Genomic DNA, 21,778 nt, shown 5'->3' on the forward strand with positions numbered 1-21,778 from the left:
TAAAATAACAATACATTTCATGAGTAAAAATGATCTCCCAATATGCTCATCTTGCGGAACCTGTCTTACAATCAAACACATAATGACGGAATGTCGAACATACATCGATTCAAGATTGTGCTCAAAACTTCCGGAACACCTCTCAGAATATCTGGGATACAACAGATATTCATTAGCACCCACCATCGAATTCATAATAAAAGCAAAACTTCAAAGCAAACTGTAAAGCCTATATAAATTGTTCACAAACTTATCTGTACGTCATTAGAAATAAGTTGCATTAAATAATAACTGTATCCCAATGGCCTACGTCGCTAAAGGTAATTTTATTCATAAAAAAAAAAAAAATAAAAAAAAACAATACGTTTTGTTACAGCTAAAATATCTAATAAATAAAAATACACCAGAGATGATTATTGAAATATAAAGAAGGTATTTTAGCATAAAATCATATGACAAACCTTAGCACATATGGCTGGAAGAGCAGAAATCCACGGTTCTATCTTTGTTTGGCCTCCAAATTGACCAACAAACGTGACCACAGCATACGGAGTCCAAGACGCTATAAATAATCCAATGAGGATTAAGATTATATATGACGTTCTTAGGGCAGATCGAATAGGTACTGCTTGACCTCGTCTGGCGACATTTAAAGCTAATCTGTAATCCCAACTCTCTGTAAAAAAAAAATATTTTTTAATAGATAAAATATTGCGTTATAATTTTTAAAAAATACTGTTCTTAATTTGGGACACCTATCTCAAATAATATTATTTCTTATGCGAATTTTACGTACATAATATCGTTATCAATTGCACATTAAAAAAATGTGCTTTTCCGTTTAAAACTTACGATTTTTTAAGTTTTTACATACCCTATTCAATAAAATATTAAACGTATAACGAGAAAATATCATTCAGTTTTCTAAAAATTCCATTTTAAAATCACTCTGTGTGAGACTATTATAGTAGTTATAGGTTACTGCACTGCCACACTCAGCCCATAACTGTATCTCTCTAAAAGTCTAAACCATGACCAACATACACTGCTCTAATATGAGGTGTATACCATAACCAGTATACCTATATGTAATCGTTTAACTTAAAATAGTTGGTTCTGTGATCATACCAATAATTTCTTTTAAAATTATTGATGGCCCAAATGAATCGATCGGTATTATTTATTATAATATTCTGAGAAAAGTGAGAAATATATTTGATATATTTTGATACACAATGATATCTTATAATATGTATTATATTTTACTGTGAACAATTTTCTGTATTAGAAGGAGTGTTCAAAAAGTTGTATGATAAAAACCAGCATTTATATCAGAAATTGGGATTTTCTCAATAGTCTCTTTAAGTGTAAACATATTATGCACAACCATCGAAAAGCGTTGAAGGCGTGTAGCGGCCATGTTTTTCTGATATATAAATCCTATTTTGTCCGGATTTTCTTACGTTGATAACATCAATTCGATAGTTAATAAAATTGTAACAACTATTAACTAGCGTTTTATAACCATCGCAAGTAGTGAAGTCATGTTATTTAGAAAATATCTCATAGAAATACATGTTTCGTAATTTTATTATTGTTTGGTGAGAATAAAGTCACTAACCTGTGCCCAACGGTCCTACGTTGGTGTTACAATCGGCCATTTCTTTATTGTGGTCGAGTATTGACACAATAATGAATATATAGCAATATGTAATGATGGAGACCGGCAATATAAATCCGAGCACCAACATGTAGATGTAAAATAACCGATTTGAGACGGTTCTAGTCGTATAGTCCCACGAGCATGATGTTTCGAATCCTTCCAATACATACTTTGACCAACCGAAAATCGGTGGCAATGTTATTGATAAACAGTATATCCATACAAACGCACACACCTAAAAATAAAGCAAACATAAAACAAAATGTAAACGTACTATTGTTAAGCAGGTATGAATAATCAAGTAAACTCGTGTGATAAAATCATATTGATCTTGTATTTTAAAACTCAAAATTACACGTTTTATCAAAACACGGAAGTCTAAGGCGACACAACATAATATGTCATCCATAATAGTTCGTGAATTAATAAATAATTATAGATAGTAGATAACACTTTATATTAAAAAAAAAATATATTATTCTCGTAGTTTTTAACAATTCTGTGAAAATTACAAGGACCGTCTAAAAATGACCTGTTTGAGAAATGTTCTGTTACTAATTAATCAGTACGAAGAGATAAGGAAAGGTGACGTTTAATATTTGTATCATTTTTTTTTACCAAAATATTGTGATCAGATATTCAGATGTACAACCCAAAATAGCTAACGCTCATCAAATCGTTAAATCAATAGATTCTTATTGACTCGTTCAAAATCCTGGTTAAATTATCAGACAATACGAGTGAGGTATTATGTATCAATTATTATGTACACTATATACAACATAAATAGTAATTATAAAGGCGTATTCAATTATTTTATTACGAAGAATTATTATGTATTACTATAACAATAATTTTACCCATATGAATGATGAAATTATAATATACTGAATAGGTAACTATTTCGTACATGAACATGATTAGTATCTTCTCTTTGAGATATGTATACAAATAATACATGTCAGTGGCGCCGAAGTACAAAATTAAATGTATGGCAAGAATCTCCAACAACCACCCACCCACCCACCCCCGCCAAACACAACACAACCCACTAATAAAATTTGAAACCTGTCACAAACAATTTTCTACACACTCTTATTTTTTATAAGCTTTTTCTTCTTTTTCCAACTATGTAATAATTAACATAAATATATAATATACAGATTATATTGAATTGCCTTCAACGATATTAGTTACTATAAAATACAAAGATATAAACAAAATTGAACCTTTTATTTTATATTATATTATACAATATACAGTATTAATAATAATTATGTCCTTTCATAACAATATAAGTATTAAACATGTACTAATAAATCAAACATTTAGTTAGAACACTACTTTTAGCTGCAAATAACAAAATTACATTTTCATTATTAATAATTATATCTTGCTCACATGATATTTTCATTAAACTCTCGAGACGATCTTGTGACATAGTTGTTCTTAACTTTGTTTTTATAAGTTTTAATTTAGAAAACGTTCGCTCTACGCTACAGCTTGTTACAGGTAATGTAACAGCTAATTTTAAAACTAAATATAAATTTGGAAAAATATTAGCTAATTTAGCCAAACAAAATAAATTAAATAATTCCCTCGTGCTTGCTATGTTATGATTACCAATTTGTGCAGAATCTTTATCCATACCATCGTAACTATAGGCATCTAACTCTAGCGAATCTTCATAATCAACTATTACATTCGTGTTAAGATACTTAGGAAGTACAATACTGTTTTCTATTTCTGTAAAATGTTTACAAAATTCAATATATTCTGTTAATAATGTGTTTTTATCAATTTGTGTGTACATAGTACACAAAGCGTCAAAGGCATCACAAGGTACAATGTGTGGATTATTTTGAACTTCTCGAATACGTCTAGATGAAAGAAGGGATAAGTCTTTTAAGGGCCCTATATTGGTGCTTTCAAAACGTCCACTTAACTCTGCTAAAAGAATATCTATTATGATATTGTATGTATCAATTTTAAATTTTTTCATGGGACAGGATATAATTTCATCTTGAGAAAGTTCACCTGAAATTAATATTAAATTTCCTAATTTAGAACAAACATAATTTCTTAATAAATATAAAATAATTGATATTTATTTTGAAAATAATATACACCTGATTTTCTTGGAACACGTTTCGGTCGACTAGATACAAGAGGTAAAAAGTCAACAACACTATTTTCAGTAAACTCATCAGTAATTTTTAGCAATCTTTTAAAAGCATCATCATTTCTAAGTTCTTTGATTCGGTGAATCACATTATTTAAAATATTTGTGGCCATAAGCATATCCATATCTTGTGATTGCAATTGGCGGGTGACAGGTTCAAGTATATCAAATATAGTTTTGAATAATAATGCTGTTAGAAGAAAACGTTGGGATGTAAGATATGATATCAAGCCACTGCAACTTGCACCAACTACTACATCAGCAGATTCTTCGGAATCTTTAATTTGGTTTAATGTTTTTAAAACTGCATTGTGGAATTTCAAAACTACATTTAATGCTGCTGAATGAGAACTCCATCGAGTGGTGCTTACTCTCTTAACTGCATGCAATGGATTTTTTTTACCTTCCATCTTACCACATTCAATTTGAATTTCTCTGAAAATCGCTGCTCTTTTTTTTGAACACCAAAGAAAAGTATAGAGAGTTTCTAAGTTCCCAAATAAATCAACAGCGTTGGAGTTACACGATACTGCTTGTTTTACTACCAAAGCTAAGCGATGTGAGTGACACCAAACAAATAATGCTTGTGGGCTTTCTGATTTAATACGTGCTTGGAGGCCTTTATAGTTACCACGCATATTGCTAGCTCCATCATATGACTGACCAACCAACTCTTCTTTCCAATTTAAATTTTCAGTTTCCATTACATTTACAAAAATATCATATAAATTTTTTCCAGATGTAACTGGTGATTCCTTTACTGCTAATAATCTTTCATGAATCTCACCGGTAACTTCATCAGCATATCTAAAAAAACATAAATTAAACAAGACACTAATAAACAATGTAACTGATATCAGTTATATGTATTTATTTACCGTATTATAAATGATATTTGTTCCTTACGAGATTCATCAAATGTGGTATCAATTGATATGCTAAACATTTTTACAGCTTTAATAAATGACCGTACTTGAAAAGAAATATCTTCGGCAATAGCTTCAATCAGCTGATTTTGTCTTTGCCATGAAACAAAAGATGTTTCATGTTTTCCATTTTGTTGAATACGGTTTATGTGTTCCGCTAATGGTCCTGAATTTTTAGACATTAGTATAACTAAGTCCTTAAAATTACCTCTGGAATTTGAAGACCAATCCTCACAATGCCCACGAAATGCCAGATTATGACGTCCCATGTATATAACAATGTCTATAAGCTCTAATAAAACGTTTCTATTCATTGCTATCTGAGTTTTTCTATTACTTTCAATTGAAGGTAAAATTGGTAAATTCTTTTGACGTAACTTAAATTTTAAAGATGATGTTACATGATCTGAAGTTAACTCATGTCTTTGAATAGCAAATGAACAATTTTTCCATTTATTAAATCCTTCTTTGGTCCAAGATTTTTCCAAATTACTATGCAAATTGGTTCCAAAAAGCATGCAATGTATACAAAAAATTTTATTTTTGCTTAATGAATAGGACAACCAATCACGATGGCATTTTGATTTGTCAGGTAAAATTCTGTAATAATGTTTATCATTAAAGCTTCTCTTTATTTTTTCTTTGTTAATTTCAAATGGAAATATTTTATTAGGAAAATCATTTTGTAACGGTTGACAAGGACCAAATTTGAAGATGTAATCTTTAATTTCCGGTGACAAAAAAGACATATTAGCAAAAACTGCAGGATCATTTTTCATTATATCCATATCATCTACAATATAAGTTTATAAGTTGACAGTTAAAAAATTATACTAACTACTAAGTAAATAGTTTTATGGTACTATAAAAATTATATTTAGGACTTTGTTATTCTTATGATCTATCAAATAAAATAAATATTATATCTTAATTAATTATAGGTAATGAGCCCAATATAATTCAAAAAAACATGTATATTTTACCTAAGTGGGTGTTACACTTACCCAACATTACAAGTAGCAATTTTTATGATACTATGATAGAAAAATACAGTATATAGAGGAAGCAATATACACATAATGATTAATATTATAAAAAGAGTTACTAATACTATCAGATTATCTGAAGGTTACATATATACCTTCAACCTATTATAAAACTGATACTAGGCAAAGATGCAGAAAATTCCAAATTCCAAATATATAAATATATAAATAGATACTTAAAAAAGGGCGAATAATATAAGTACATACCTTTATTTTCCAAACATGTGTTTATCTCAGTATCTTGTTGAAGTTCACATTCGACAAGTTCAATCGAAGATTCTTTATGTACTGGTTCTTCATTTAAATCATTGTTTAAATCAACAAGAGCTAAAAATATGTATTAAATTAAAGATTGTCCTAGCTGTATATCCAATAAGGATATTTATCTTCAAAAGTTGATGAGTTAATTTAGGTGTAAACAATTAAATATTTAAAACGATATAAATAATTTTAAAAAGTTGTGTAATATGGATAGGTACATACATTTATTTTCCAAACATGTGTTTATCTCAGTATCTTGTTGAAGTTCACATTCGACACGTTCAATCGAACATTCTTTATGTACTGGTTCTTCATTTAAATCATTGTTTAAATCAACAAGAGCTAAAAATATGTATTAAATTAAAGATTGTCCTAGCTGTATATCCAATAAGGATATTTATCTTCAAAAGTTGATGAGTTAATTTAGGTGTAAACAATTAAATATTTAAAACGATATAAATAATTTAAAAAAGTTGTGTAATATGGATAGGTACATACCTTTTTTTTCCAAACATGTATTTATCTCAGTATCTTGTTGAAGTTCAGATTTAATCAAAGATTCTTTATGTACTGGTTCTTCATTTAAATCAACAAGAGCTAAAAATATGTATTAAATCAAAGATTGTCCTAGCTGTATATCCAATAAGGAAATTGATCATAAAAACACTCTGCATATACCTATCATATAGGTTTATAAGTAGGTATATACAAATGTAAGTACATATACAAAAAAACCTACTTAAAAATGAGTTACCTATACAAAGGTAATATTATAGTTTGCAAAAAATTAATTAAATAAAGTATATTTTTGAAAATAATTTTCATCAGAGCATTCTTTATTAACTAACTTATTTTTATTACTCTTTTTTTACTAAGTATTTTATATTCCAAAATCAGTTGTGGGATAAATTAATGTAAAAACTAAAAACTAATAAGACAAGAGGTATGTAATAGTACAATAAGCAGTATGAGATAGCCAATAGACATACATAACTAATAATAAATTACTCATATTAATATATTATTAAGATTTATATTTATTATTTAAGATAATACCTACCTATTTATTAAGATAAAATTATTTATTTGATATCTGTAGTTTTATTTTAAAAGAAAATAAAACAATTAAATAAATTGAGTAAGTACTTACTATTTTTTGCATCAGTAATTTGGTGAGTCAATTTGCTTTTTTTATTGCTTCCAGAAAAAAAAGATTTTATGTCATGTGAGTTTCTTTTAAATTTTCGTACTTTACATGAGTTAACATGTCTACTCCAATTTAAATCATTCATTGAAGAACTTAATTTACCGCAATCACATTTACTAATATAACTCATATTTAAATATTTTTAGTAGAAACTATAAAGTAACTTACTTCACAAATCACAACTAGACAATTTAACTCTAAATAATACATAAAACAAACACAGTTAAGCAGTTTTATATAATGTCACAGACCACAGTCTATTTGTATAATAGCTGGCTAATTATATTAGTGAAGGCGCAGTTGATTTTCGAAGATAGTGTTGTATCACAATCTATAGGAATCAATAGCTATTTGCCTATTTATGGACATTGTTGATAACATAATTGATGGACGGTAATAATGTAGTATAATTAATTATGGTAGTGGGGTAGATGGTCGCCGGTCGGCGGATATCTTTATTGGTTAATGGTTTCTATTATTATTTTTGTTCTGTCCAAAATATTTGTTTCTAATGTTTCTATAAACGATATCGGATATACCATATACGTATGTACATAAAATAAGTATACTCAATTCTATTTGCATAAATAATAGTCGATAAGGCAGTATTAACATTCATATAATATATTAATATGGGTAATAAAGTATTTTAATTATTTTAAAATAAACGTGCTCAAAAATTCAAGTCAAAATAATAGAAAAAGTGATAACTAAAAATATAAACTAAGTATATTAAATAATAATTCATTTAATTATAAACTATTCAGTTAACAGAAATATTACATGAACACTAGTAGACTGTAGACAATAAACTAAACAAAAATAACAAATAAGTCACTCAGTCTCTGACCTGAATACTTAATAAAGTAATGACTGACTGCTAACTAGTGACTAGTGCTGAGCAACTGACAGATTTCTGCGCTAATAGTTGTTACTATTCTTACTATTGATTGTATTATTATTTATTATGAACTATTTAGCGTTTACTGTTCAGGGTTCAAAACATTGATGTTTAATACCAAATATTCTCAATGCCCAATGGACAATATTACTTAATAATTTGTGATCCTATTCCTATTAATTTTCATCTAAGGACCCACCCCCCAGCCAAATTTTTATATGTATGGCAGCTGCCATACATAAACATGGACTTCGGCGCCACTGATACATGTACATAATATATGTAGTTATTATTTGATTTATAATTGGTTATCGTGTAAAATGAGAACAATCCTATATGAAAATCCTAATTCTTAATAAGCAATCGATATGGTTATATTCTAAAAAGTTATAAGGTCTTACGACGTCGTTGTGTAACATTATATTTACGTTATGGTAATATAAAAACTCACCAATATTTAAATTGATATATTTTATTCATGACAATACCTCTTTTAAATACATAACATTTCTGATATTAGCCTTTGGAGCTAAAATAACCATAGTGCATAATACATATAAATTATGAGAGCTCCTGGTTGCAGGTGGGATGAGGTTTGCGTTATAATTGTGGGGTTAAATCCTATATAGTTTATGCAATTATACACTATACATATAGGTGTATCTCAATTTCAGTGTATCTCACTTTTAGAGAGTACCTCAGTTTATATCTAAAAAAAGTTTCTGGGGGCCCGGACTCCTGACCCCCCCCCCCCCCCAGTTACGGCTTTGGTGGTCTGTCGTCATAATAATAAAAGTATTGTATGCTGTCTACCAAAATAAACAAAGTGTATTAAGGTGATTTTACATGAAATAAATAATATTATTAAAATAAAATCAAAATATTAGGTACAATGATTTTTATTTTTTGAGAGAAAAAAAAAATAATATGTATATGATTATATGAGTATATACATATTATAGTACCTACTACCTACCTATAGTTTAGTAGCACCTATGTGACCGCATGTTGGGAGATAGCCTTTAAAAAACAATAGTCTTAGACCTCAGTGTATGTTATAGATAATACACATTATATTTTAATATCTATGTATAAATGTCGCATCCATTTCGCGTTCTGATTCCTTTCGTGAAATGGATAGAAATTTCATCAAATTCCCGAAACGAAATTTCATTTTTCACACATCGCGTAATTACACAATGGATAACTTTTCACGAAATAGCCACGGATATTTAGTAGCACGGAACTTATTAAACACAAGTGTGTCGCACACGTGGCGAAACAAATAATACGTGTGTAATTTTTATTAATAGAAACAACTTGTCGTAACCAGGTAACCTACATTATAGGAAACTTTTAGGTAAATTTATATTACAAATTCAATAACCTTAACTCTTAAGGTTACTTATCTGTAAACAATGGAACTTATATTATTGTATAATAATTTTAAGTAAAATATTTAATATGTTTTTACCTTTGACATTTTTTTTGTGTCACGCCTGCACTGAAAGTTTAGTTTTCGATGACAGTAGAAGCGTTGGAAAGCGACCTTTTTCCGTCCAGCGGGCGGTAAAGTGGGAATCCCCAAAAGTACCAGGCGATAAAGTGGAAATCCCCAAAAGTACCGCGACTGAAACAGCTCACTTCCCGCCCTTGCCACACAATATACTATTCTGCAGCTTTTTGTAAGTCTTTTACATTTTTTAATCTATGTGGTTTTGATTCAATGATTTTTTCATTATTTTTGCATAGATTAAAAATATTATCACATTAGCACTAGCAGAATTGATGTCCACCATTATTTCACCACAAAGACTACAACGGGAAGCGATCATTTTAATCGTGGAATGTGGATTGTCTGAGTCTTTGCTATACATCAGTAAATCCTCACCAAATGATATTTTTTGCAACATTTCTTATGGTAATAATTTTGAATGTGAAACCTATTTTTGGGTCACTTCCAAATAAGGCTTTATATAGAGATCTACCAATTACGCGATGATGGGAACAACTTTCTTAAAATTGGACTATAACACAGTCAGGCCACAGAGTTTTAAGCTTTGCAAGATTTTTGGTGGCCCAAAAGTGAGAAATTATAAAAGTTATATCTAGCTACTTCAATTGCTCTTTTTGATTCTAATGGTCACAGAGACAAAAACGTTGAACTTTGGTTTTGATAATTTAAAATCCATCTAAATTTTCCATCAGGATTTGATTGAAAGTCTACTAGGTCGACTTACCCCCTTTCATTAATGACTTCAATTATCATGGGCTCGATGACTAATTTACGGTTTACTAGTTTTTTACTGTTGCATGATAAACAGGTTGACAAGAAAGCTTCTATTGCTGGTCTTGGAATCGCATATTTATTAATTAAAGCCATGCGAAGCTTCACATTTTCCTCATGTTCTGTTCATGTTTGAAAATCTTTTAATTTTTCATACATTTCTTCATATGGCACATAGTAAAAACAAATAAAATTGTTAGCTACTGTACAGTTGGTCACTGTTTTGGATGGTTTAAATATAATTCAACGAAAAACGATTTTGAGTGGAAATGTTTTGTCAGCCTATAGGATACTTTATATTATATTTATATTGTTATAAAGAATTAATAATAAGTATGTAATAATATGCTTTAGAAGTTTCAAGTACCTACCAACGAATAATATTTTTAAACTACAAAAAATAACTAAAATCGTTATTCTTGGTTATTTAATATGTAATTTTGAACAAATTTGAACTTAAAATAAATATAAAAAAAACTGTGCTTATATATTTAGTAGACTTTTTGTTACAAAATAACCTATTTACGTAGAGTCTTGTTTTAAATTTTCAACCTGTAATAACTTAGAAGTAAGATAAATATAATAACGACTCCTGTCGATAGTTATATTAAAATCAGATGTTAAACTAGTAAAATTAAGCTATTACCTTCCTCCAGATGTTCGGAGGGCTCTCGAAATCGTGTATTCGAGAATTAGATCAAATACACCGTACAATTTAATTTTATGTAAAAAGCGCATATAATGTATTAACTTCAATCAATATAAAATATTATAATATATGTCTTACCTGATTCGCAGTGGTTTGTAGATAATATTGTAGGAGTTTGAGGTTTTAGATGAAACAAAGTAATACTTCAAATACACAAATTGTATTAAAAAACGCACTGATTATTGCTCGCATAAGGAGTCCAGTTGTCGCTCGTTGAAATCGGTTTTTTGAGACTTGAGAGGTTGTTACTCTGGTGGTTGGTGCTCATGCACTGGTTTAAGTGACGACACGGATATGCCGACCAGAGAGTGGTAGGTGGTTTTATCAAAGGTTTTTGTATTTCCCCGAACTAGATTTCTCTTCGGCGGCAAAGACCTTTTTGTCGGTGACAATAGTTTTATTGAGGATGACCGATTTCTACGAACGACAGTCTGGCCGTTATTTATTATTCTGTAAGATTTTAGTTTATTTATTGTGTGTGAGCATATCATTACAAACCTTTAGCTATAAAACATTTTCATATTTTATACATTTTTAACCGTAAAATAATTTATTTTCAATTTGATAAATTTTTTTAAAATTTAAACTTTAAATGCTTCTGAAAATTTCCAATAACAAAAATTTACGAGGAACCTTCTATTACATTTTCAAGTTTTTCGACCAAGCAAAAATTATTTTATCGACATTAATTTAAAAAAAACTAATAACACCGAAAAACCGGAAAAATTAACATAGGTAAATTATTGTATAACCAATAGCTTATTATCTTATAAGTGGAAAAATATTAGTATTTTAACTTTTTACTAACCTGTTAGTTTTAGCGTGGATAATGTCTTAAATTATTGTTTGAACTTACATTCTATAGAATGAAGGTTTTTACCCGGTTTATCAGGGTAAAAATGTCAAGCTTTTTAAAAAATTCAAACTTTTTCGTTGAACATTTTAATTTTAATAATTAAACTAGTTAATTCAATATTCTTTTAGTATTATAATAAATTCTCTTTTATACGTTTTACGAGTATTGGAACGCAACTGTACACTTCAATAAAACGTTATACAATTTGCCGACACTGATCTCTGACAGGTTACTATCGGCTAATATCCTGAAGACTGTCGAAAATGCACAGTACACCGGTCACCGATAAGGTATCACTGGTTATTACGACAAGTTGTTTCTATTTATAATAACTACACACGTATTGTATTTTGGTTCGTCATGATTTGTATGTACAGATTACGTAACAAGTTCCGAACTACTTAATATCCGTGTCCGTTTCGTGTAAAGTCGTCTACATTGTGTAATTACGCGATGTGTAAAAAATTAAGTTTCGTTTCGTGAACTGGATGAAATTCTATCCATTTCACGAAACGGGTTAGAACGCGAACTAACTAGCTCGCACTGGTAACTAAAACGTCTTGTGCATTGTGTACGCAGTTACTAGCTGATAATAATATAGTATTTTATATCATTATAGTATTGTTTAACATCACGTTAATAATAGCGTTAGAATATTTACTAATGTTTTGCGTACCTACCACGAATTTATTAAGATTTACTGGATACGCAACGAACCTGTGATAAGTAACGCCCGCACCTTCTTACGTTGCGGCAGGACTACTAGCGCTTTATATGATTGTTCTGTGTTAACCGGAGAATAAGGAACTAAATGGCAATAGTTCATTATTCTCCCGGTTAACACAGAACAATCCTTTAAAGCGCTAGTAGTCCTGCCGCGACGTAAGAAGTTATTGCGTCGAAATATGAGTTGATATAAGGCACTGCGTTCCGTGATCCGTATCCAGTATATCTTAATTCGTGGTACCTACAAGCATATTTAATATTATAATATGCTCATTGCTCAGTATTATTCAATAAATAGGTAATAAGTGTGTGAAATATATTACAAAATATGGGGATAACTGCAGTTTCAATAAAATTTAGGATAATATCAGTAGTAAATGATCATGTCCGGTAACATAATAATAATGTGTAGTCGTGTATAGTGAATACTCACTTTCGTTGCACCCTGTCGTGTTAATTTCCAAGACCCCGACACTGGTTTCGCAGTGATCACTAGGTACCTTTCAATCGCTATGGTGGAAAGAGTGACAATCGACACCAAACCAAATTGTCCCACTCCGAAAGCATATATTGTGCACCCTGAAAAATAACGAGCACGGTCAATATATTTTTGTTTCCGATTTCAGATGACGTCACACAATAAAATATACAAACATATTATTAAAATACATATCTACTTACCGCCCGCCCCTTTCTGTCTCACAGCGAATAATAATTATCACAAAACTCACAATGGTACTGTTAAGAAAATTCATTTTTCTTCATTTGATTTTAGATGAAAAACACCTATTACAAAAAGAGGACATTATTTTTTAATGTCGGGCCGTTTCTATTAAACGATTCACAAATTATAAAATATGTGTACTGAATCTATTATCTTCTACATAATAGTATAGTAAGCTTATGATAATACAAATGAAATGGTCAGACGTAAAAAATATAGTCCTCATTATATTTTCGTAGTAGGCGTTCTTCTTCTAAAACCAAACACGAATGATATGTTCTTGGAAATTTGAATGGGAGTTTTGTGATACTATCATAATATAATATAGACAGAAATTCTACACGTTTATCACTTTTGTTTTGCTACACAGATGACATAATCAATATTTTAGTATAAATCATTATCAATTAAAATTTACTATATAAACATATTATTACTATATTTTTTTTATCGGGTTAATAAGGCTTCAACTTCTGATGTCATTAGCCTGTAATAATTACATAGTATTGGTCTTAAAAATATGGGAATACATTATGTTCAACAGTAGAAGGAGATTGTGAAATATATATAAATCAATTTTTTTTCTTTACAGTAATTTTGCTACCTAAGCCTATATTTGTGAAAAAATTGTATGTATTTTTGGAGCTCTCTTCGCCAAGTGCTCGTTGCAACGTTGGTGGGTTTCCGAGAATTTGTCTGGAGATGTTGAACTTAGGGGGCATTTTATTATTATTGTTACCTATGTTAATGTATTCTTTGTATGTTTTGTAGAACGGTATAAATCTTTGTTTTAAAATCCGGATTTTCAGATAATATTTAGTACCTATTTTATTAATTTGGAAAATCGAAATCGAATTCTGAAATTCAGTCCAATTTTCTCGTACCACCCCACTTATAAAACTATACGTGTCACACTGTATATACTGTGCTGTTGAGTTATTTCGTTCGTAGTCCGTACATATTAAATCACGAGCCTTTAAATATTCAACAACACGATCAATCTAAATTGAATGGGTAGAACGGGAGTACTAAATGATATAAAAATAAACGTATAAGTAAGTACACTATAATATAAGCAAGTTCCAATGATTTTACCCACGTACAAATCATATACTGTGTATGACTAGTCGTCTAGACATTTATTTGAATAATGTGCAGCAAGTACTCGTTTACTTGAATATACTTGTAAGGGTACACCAGTATATTTACGTAGGTACATAATCAAGACCCTATAGTTCCGAACCTAAAATTTACATTTATTTTTGAATGCTTGTTACAAAATTGTTTAGTCAATAAATAGATTTATTTGAACAACTTTAGAGTTCTAATACATTTTGATTAGGTAAGTACCAAATGTCAAGTTAGAGTTTCAATCGATTAACACGAAAATATAAAAAAACCCAAATAGGTAGGTATCTATGTACAATGTATGTACTGATGTACACAACAGAACAATGATTTATAACTACATTATTTACATTTTTAAATTTCTATTTTTTGCAATTGATTTTCTTAGAATTTATGGAATAAGATCGACAATTTGGTAAAGTCGGTTTCAAGCGTAAAAATAAAGACAAATTTAATATCAGCTTTAAGAATTTTTTTCGCTTTACTACATCAATATGGCCAATTTTTTTGAAAATCTGTAGAAGTATAGCCGTATAGGTACCTACCTAAAATTGCACTTAAAGATGACGTAAGATTGTAAAATTAGTCTTTAAAACATCATAAGGTCGAAATATGCAAAAATATGCACTAAAAAAATGCACTTAAAACGTTCAATCCCTATAGCACGAAACACATTTTGAGCTTACTTAGCATATAATACGACGAATCAGAGTAAAATATAGGTATACAGTTGCAGAAAAATGTCTGCTCTACGGCAATAAATCACTTCTTCCAATCTCCACAAAGAACACTGGTTTACAGACAATTTATATTTTTAATCCATGCAAAAAGCTTGATAAATTAATTAAAGTAAAATATTCAATTCACTCAACTTCAAGTATTGATACAGATGAAACTAGGTGATTGGTCACAACATTTTACCTTAGAATTATATCTCAAGAGCTTTTCAAAAAATTTCCACCCCAAGCTACGTCGTGAACTATTATGGTACAAAAATAGTAATGCATTTAAATTCATACTACAATGTTACAACCAATTTCCAGGCAGTGGTAATTTATACTTGTCATCAAAACATATTCAGTAATCAGTAATATAAAAAAAATGTATGTAAGTTTCATTTAAAAAACACTTGGAAGTTGGGAGACCAAAACTGTTTTTTTTATTTTTCATGAAATAGAGTTCCAAAAGTTACAAACATTGATGCATTTCTAATAGTAGTTAATTATAATTTTTTTTTAAAACATAAAAGTTGAATTTTTTAAGAATATCGTCCTTATTAGAATTTAAAATATTTGAATTTAATAAGAACTGCCTCAACTATTTCAGCCGCATATATTAGCGGTATAGTCCCAGAATCAATTAAATAAATTCAAATATAAATAAATTTTATATTTTGAAGTTGTATTTATACAAAATAAAATTACTTATTAATAAATGAACAATAAACAGGTATAATTCTCAAATTCGTAATTTAATAATATTGAAATAAATTTGGGTACGAAAACAACGGAACACTGATTATATTATTATGTAATAATTAATAAATAACATCCAATTCAATAAACAAGTTAAAATTATATTTTTATCAACAAATTCTATCGTTATAACGCAATGATTGGATACCATTATTTAAGTACAATCGCTTAGGTAGTTTAATTTAAAATATTGATGCATAAAATAAAGAATAAGGTAATAGCTGAAATAATTTTCATTAATTATGTTATAACATAAATTGACGTAACTATAGATAATTTGTTGTTAGAAAACCTATTTGAAATATAGAAAATACTATTAAATCAATGGAGTAGAAAATTAAATTTTTTTATTCAGACCATTAAATAAATAGAAAATCAGACGTGTATCGAATGCAAATATGTCGTAATAAACAAACGATACACTATATAGTATCAAAATTCCCAAGGGTACGTAAATTATGGATTTGAAAATGTTTTATACGGTCACATTAGAAAACTATAACAAGGTATAAATAACAAATTTTTAATTGGTTTTAATTGTATTATTTATGTTATAAAATTTTTTCTTCGCATTAAACAAGGCACATATTTTATGATAAAACAAGGCGATGGCATAGAAAATGTTTATTTTGATAATTTCTGTGTTTTTGTTCTAAAATCATTCCAGAGTAATTTATTTTACATATTTTATATTATTATAACCTAAGCAACGTAATGGTGAGGAATTTTTTGCTGCATGTGTGAATTCTATATGGTTATAATATATTCCATTCCGCCAAGTGTTGCATCTATAAATGCACGACCGACACACGAATCCGATCTAAATTATAATAGCTGAGAATTTCTAAATTTAATAAAATCCATCGAAAGTACCATCATTTTTTAAAGTATAGTAAGTTCAGTAAAAAAAAGTACCTAGGCAAAGAACTAATTTTGTAGAGAAAGTAAACTCATGATAATCGATTATTGGTGATAATATTAGTTTGTTACTTGGTGAGAAAAGTTTGAAATTATTATCAAGTTTTAATCTCATTTTTTATACGCCATTCAGACACTGTCATAGGTACCTACAGTAAAAATATAACTTTGTTAACTTTTATTAATAATACGTTTGGGGCCAACCCAGAAGTCTAATGTTTCTAATTTTTAAAAAGTAAAATTTAGGATTATATATTTCTTATTGCGCTAGGTATATGATTGTAAACAAACAAAAAATATGCTGATCACTATACAATATGATAAAAACTTGGCGAAATAAATAATTTACACTCTTGTTGGCTACCTAGCAATAAGATATTTCTAAACGGAATGCATTTATAACTTATATCGTATATGCAGGAATTTTTTAAGTTCAGAACCATTACAGCTGTAATTAAATCCAGCTATACAGAATGCGCCAATACAAGTACATAAATATTAAAATATTCATGTCTTCAGCGATTCAGAAGAATGAACTCAGTTCGAACAGTCAAACAATATTAACACCGACGCATGCCTGCTTATTTTTTGAATTAAAAGTTTTTGAGAAAAAATCGGGGAATTTACTCTGCTGTATAGTAGACAGTAGTGTACCTACGACATCGATGACTCATCATCATTGAGCTGATCACTATAATATATTATGCATTATATTTGAATTCAATAATAAATAACTGCACACCAAAACGATTCTGAGCGGGGACGATGAGTCAGCCTCCTATTGGTTATATTTTCTAAAGATAAATAATAAAATAAATAATAATTGATTTTTCTACTTGTAGGATTAACTAATTTTTCCCAAAACCATCAATTTTGGTTATACTAGAATGGTTCAAATTGTTTGAATAAATATTTTTTGAATTACAAAAAATTAACCATAATCATTTAACTGGAAATTTTCTGTTTAAATTTAAATAAGAAAATGTTATTCATTTTTCTCCGTGATAATTTCCAAATTTTTAAGATTCTTTTAAAATAATTAATTGTTAGAACAGCTTACATATGGGGAACTTTGTATTCAATTTTAAATTTTTTCGACTTCTGGGCAAAAATTATATCATAAAAATTAACTACCCACACCAAAAATATAAAATCGATTTAGTTGAAACATTTTGTTCTCAGTTGTTCCCATATTCCCTATTATTTAAAACTTCTGCGATTCTTATTTTTGACACCTATAACGATGCCAACTGTATAATATTCAATTCAATTCAGAACCCACTCATAAAATTGAAATTGATGAATTCTGACTAAAGATGAATTTATCGCTCTGCTCAGAATCTAAAACATCAACGCGCTAATCACATTTACCTATTTTATTAAAAAAAGGATTTTGAGAGGGTCTGGGTAACTGAATAATGGCTTAGATTTTATTTTATTTAAAACCGAGTGGTTGCTAAAATCAATTAAGTAAAAAATCACAGGTATTATTGTATTAATCTTTATTTGGTTTTTAATCAATTAAAGTTTGCTGCTATTGTAACATTTTGTTGGTACTTTTTTAAAACTATAAAACTGTGTTCCGATAAAAAATAATAATATAAATTATTACATTCTATAATATGTAACTTTTCATTAGCTCCGATCAGAATCTAATAATACGAGGTACTTTTATGACAATGCGTAGACTAGCTCTTTGTAATTATTGCGATATTAATTCTTAAGTTATCTTATAGTTATCAAAGCTTAACAAGTAACTTCTTTGTAATGCCATTTTGGTATTATTTAAATAAGAGAATTTCAAATATGGGCGACAATGTTAGATGAATTTACAATGTTTGATGTTCGTTGTTGTTATCTACTTGACTACTTGTTTTCAGACTCTATGGTCACCTCCTCATGCGGGTTTAAATAATGAAAATGACACAACTGTAATGTCATTAATCATTATATTCACGAAATGTGCAGGTTGTATTGTTTGTTGTGTAGAAAAAAATATTTATATTTTCCTCATTGGTTCCTGTATATTTAAATATATTACCGAATCGAGAAGACTTACCTATATAATAATGTACTATAATAGTTGGTAGTACGATACTGATCGCGCATTTCGAATTTATAGATAATAATTATATTATAAATAGTATAGAACATTAGAACATACATCGAGAAAATAATATTATACAAAACCTAATCACATAAGATTAAAAGTACCATACATGTTTTATAATTATTTATTAGGTACCTATATATTATGTTTAGCTGGAGATGAAATTGTGTTTAGTGTGTAAGATATACATTATAGCATAGATACATACAAATAGTAAATGTGTATTACCTATTATCCATAAATAATTTATTTTTAAATGGATATCAACACACATTTGTCAATTTTTTAAATTTGATATTTTAATTATATTTTTTTATTCTTAAGTTTTTATAAATTATTTCAACATAACTTAGTCTAAAAAAAAACAATTATAATAATGGGTAAACCTATTGTTTAGTCATATCGATTTACGAGTACTTATTTAAAATAACCGATTGTTCGTTTCAAATGTTTGCTCTATAGTTTGAATTATTCTCGTAAACACCAAAATGTCAACCAATGATATATTATCAAATAATATTAGTCCCATATAAATTATGAGTTTACACGTGGAGCACTTTTTTTTACAACTATGCTCCCTTGAGCTGACAATTTTCACCTTTGAAAGTCGTTACAATAAAAATATTTATAATCAAATTGTTTATAAAAAATTTGGTTATAAATATTATTAATAGCTATAGCTACTTAAACTAAGGTAAGATATAGGTGTACAAACACCCAAGTAATACAATATTTTGTATAGGTATCAGGATTTTTAAATATGGTTCTGAAATTAATGTATACAAAAAAACATTACCACGATGTAAAACATCGTAAATTATAATATATTTTGTTAATTAATGTTATTGTATAAATCTTTATTACACTTTTATATTTTTCACCCGTTATGAAATGCCTATTATAATGTTGTGTTATATTTTAATGTACGTCACACGATTATGATAAAAGAATTTCTCTGCGTTTTCTATCGTACGCACGTATAAATTCTTATACCATCAGCGTAAATTATTTATAGGGGTTTTCGTTAGTTTGATATTGATAAATGATTTTCAACTCCTCGACGCGGTAAAATGTCGACTATATGTCGGCTGGTTTAAAATTATTTAGATTTATTTCAAGTAGCTCAATAATAATAGAATATACCTACATTCATATTGTGCGTGTTAAGTTTTTGAATAAACATTTGAAAGTTCAAGTACCCAAGCATTCTCAATATTTCTTTAGGATGCAATTATAATATAATAATTAATATTTTAATATTTTAAAACTCATAGCTTGTGTTCTATTATAATTAAATTATAATACAAACATTTTATCCAACATATTTTAAATTAATACCTACGTGGACGTTGTATTTTGTATATTATAGAAGTAGATAGATACCTACGCCAGTGGTGTAATTTCAGGTTCTACTGGACCGGGAGTGGGGGAACTTTGAACATTAATATCACTAATAATAAATGTTTGACGGTTCATGCTTTTAACAATATAAGTGATTTTCTACCATGCCTGTTTCATTGAATTGGAGCCTATATTATAATATGACAGTAGAAAATTTGTCTACGAACCAATGTAAAAGTATAATACTTAGAAGTTACCAAGTCACGAAAACAGTCAATAACATACTAAAATGTACAGAAATATGTTTAAACTACCTAACTATGGTAAGAAAGAAATACTAAATTATACATAATAAATTTTTATTAAAACAATTTATTTTTATGGGGAGGTACATTCAGATGAGTCGATTTCAAAGATCCCCCGATCAAATAACTCCTTTGTCCCCGTCCCGAATGACGCCACTGAAGTACACATAGTAAATTTAAATATGAGGAGATTCATATTGTTATCGTTACTTACCGATTTCGTCAAAGATCCATTCGTGTTTGAATGAAGACACAGCTGACATGAAATGCAAAATCGAAGTAGCAAAATCGGCAGTGGCCAAGTTTAATACGAATGTGGAAAACGGACCCTTTAATCTCCTAAATCTAAAAATAAATAACGTTTGGTTTAGTAGTGACATTTATAAAAAAAATTAAATGGTGGGTGCTTACATTTTTTTTATATATAATTAACCACGACATAACTATACTAAATTGTACTGGAAGGGTTGTTGAATAGATAATTATTTTTTAAATATAATGTTTTTACACAAACTCATGACTCATGAGTGATACTTCTACAGTTTCAGAAGTGAAATAATGCCTTATAATATCACCTATTGTCTTAAAATTGATTATAGCCATTGTAATATTTTGAGATTGATATAATAGGTGCATGGTCAAGTAAAATATAAATATGACATTTGACGTTGTAGAGAGATACAAGTAGGTATAGTCTTAGTCACATCGTATCGATTGTACTTTTACAGCAAAACTGTCTAAGTTTATAATATATTTTTAAATTTCAGATGATACTTAAAAATGTCACCTACATAATTATCGAGCTTTATTGGTTAATGGTTCTACGGTGAAATAATTGGAAGTCACGTAAAGTCACACTTTTATAATATTATATAATCGACCGAGTGCTCATAAAATTTTTTTTATTATACGGTATAATAAAGGGTAAATTGTGACGTAAGAACGAAAATTTGTTTTTAAAATTATTATTCAACTAGATGTCCAGATCATAATATGTGTCTTTGTGATTTAAA

General features: G+C 28.6%; 3 protein-coding genes across 4 annotated transcripts in view; all 3 read right to left on the minus strand.

The window, feature by feature from the left end:
* Positions 1 to 21,778, minus strand: part of LOC132952859 (rhodopsin-like) — a 62,461-nt gene that overhangs the window by 9,427 nt on the left and 31,256 nt on the right. For both annotated transcript variants that reach the window (XM_061025319.1, XM_061025320.1), the window contains exons 5-8: positions 20,980 to 21,110; positions 13,198 to 13,343; positions 1,622 to 1,898; positions 462 to 676 (exon numbers count right to left, since the gene is read on the minus strand). In XM_061025319.1, coding sequence (XP_060881302.1) covers positions 462 to 676; positions 1,622 to 1,898; positions 13,198 to 13,343; positions 20,980 to 21,110 — 769 coding nt within the window. The remainder of the gene's footprint in view (positions 1 to 461; positions 677 to 1,621; positions 1,899 to 13,197; positions 13,344 to 20,979; positions 21,111 to 21,778) is intronic.
* Positions 2,719 to 4,302, minus strand: LOC132952868 (uncharacterized). The gene is made up of 2 exons (XM_061025343.1): positions 3,793 to 4,302; positions 2,719 to 3,700 (listed from the first exon to the last, which is right to left on the minus strand). Exons 1-2 carry the CDS (start codon positions 4,253 to 4,255, stop codon positions 2,976 to 2,978), a joined length of 1,188 nt encoding a protein of 395 aa, XP_060881326.1. The 5' UTR covers positions 4,256 to 4,302; the 3' UTR covers positions 2,719 to 2,975.
* LOC132952867 (uncharacterized) lies at positions 4,320 to 7,526 on the minus strand. The gene is made up of 4 exons (XM_061025342.1): positions 7,229 to 7,526; positions 6,301 to 6,420; positions 6,021 to 6,144; positions 4,320 to 4,504 (listed from the first exon to the last, which is right to left on the minus strand). The coding sequence occupies exons 1-4, from the start codon at positions 7,413 to 7,415 to the stop codon at positions 4,396 to 4,398; spliced, it is 540 nt and encodes a 179-aa protein (XP_060881325.1). The 5' UTR covers positions 7,416 to 7,526; the 3' UTR covers positions 4,320 to 4,395.

The sequence above is a fragment of the Metopolophium dirhodum genome, chromosome 9 (genome assembly GCF_019925205.1).
Source record: "Metopolophium dirhodum isolate CAU chromosome 9, ASM1992520v1, whole genome shotgun sequence".
Classification (NCBI taxonomy): domain Eukaryota; kingdom Metazoa; phylum Arthropoda; class Insecta; order Hemiptera; family Aphididae; genus Metopolophium; species Metopolophium dirhodum.

What these genes read in the sequence shown, in the direction of transcription:
- LOC132952868 (XM_061025343.1), bottom strand. Translation starts at nt 4,255, where the DNA reads ATGGAAGGTAAAAAAAATCCATTGCATGCAGTTAAGAGAGTAAGCACC. An exon ending in ACGTGTTCCAAGAAAATCAG is followed by an intron (nt 3,701 to 3,792) that starts GTGTATATTATT and finishes TATTAATTTCAG; the next exon opens with GTGAACTTTCTCAAGATGAA.
- LOC132952867 (XM_061025342.1), bottom strand. Translation starts at nt 7,415, where the DNA reads ATGAGTTATATTAGTAAATGTGATTGCGGTAAATTAAGTTCTTCAATG. An exon ending in CACATGTTTGGAAAATAAAT is followed by an intron (nt 6,145 to 6,300) that starts GTATGTACCTAT and finishes ACATATTTTTAG; the next exon opens with CTCTTGTTGATTTAAACAAT. An exon ending in TGTTTGGAAAATAAAGGTAT is followed by an intron (nt 4,505 to 6,020) that starts GTACTTATATTA and finishes TTGGTTGGTCAG; the next exon opens with TCATATGATGGAGCTAGCAA.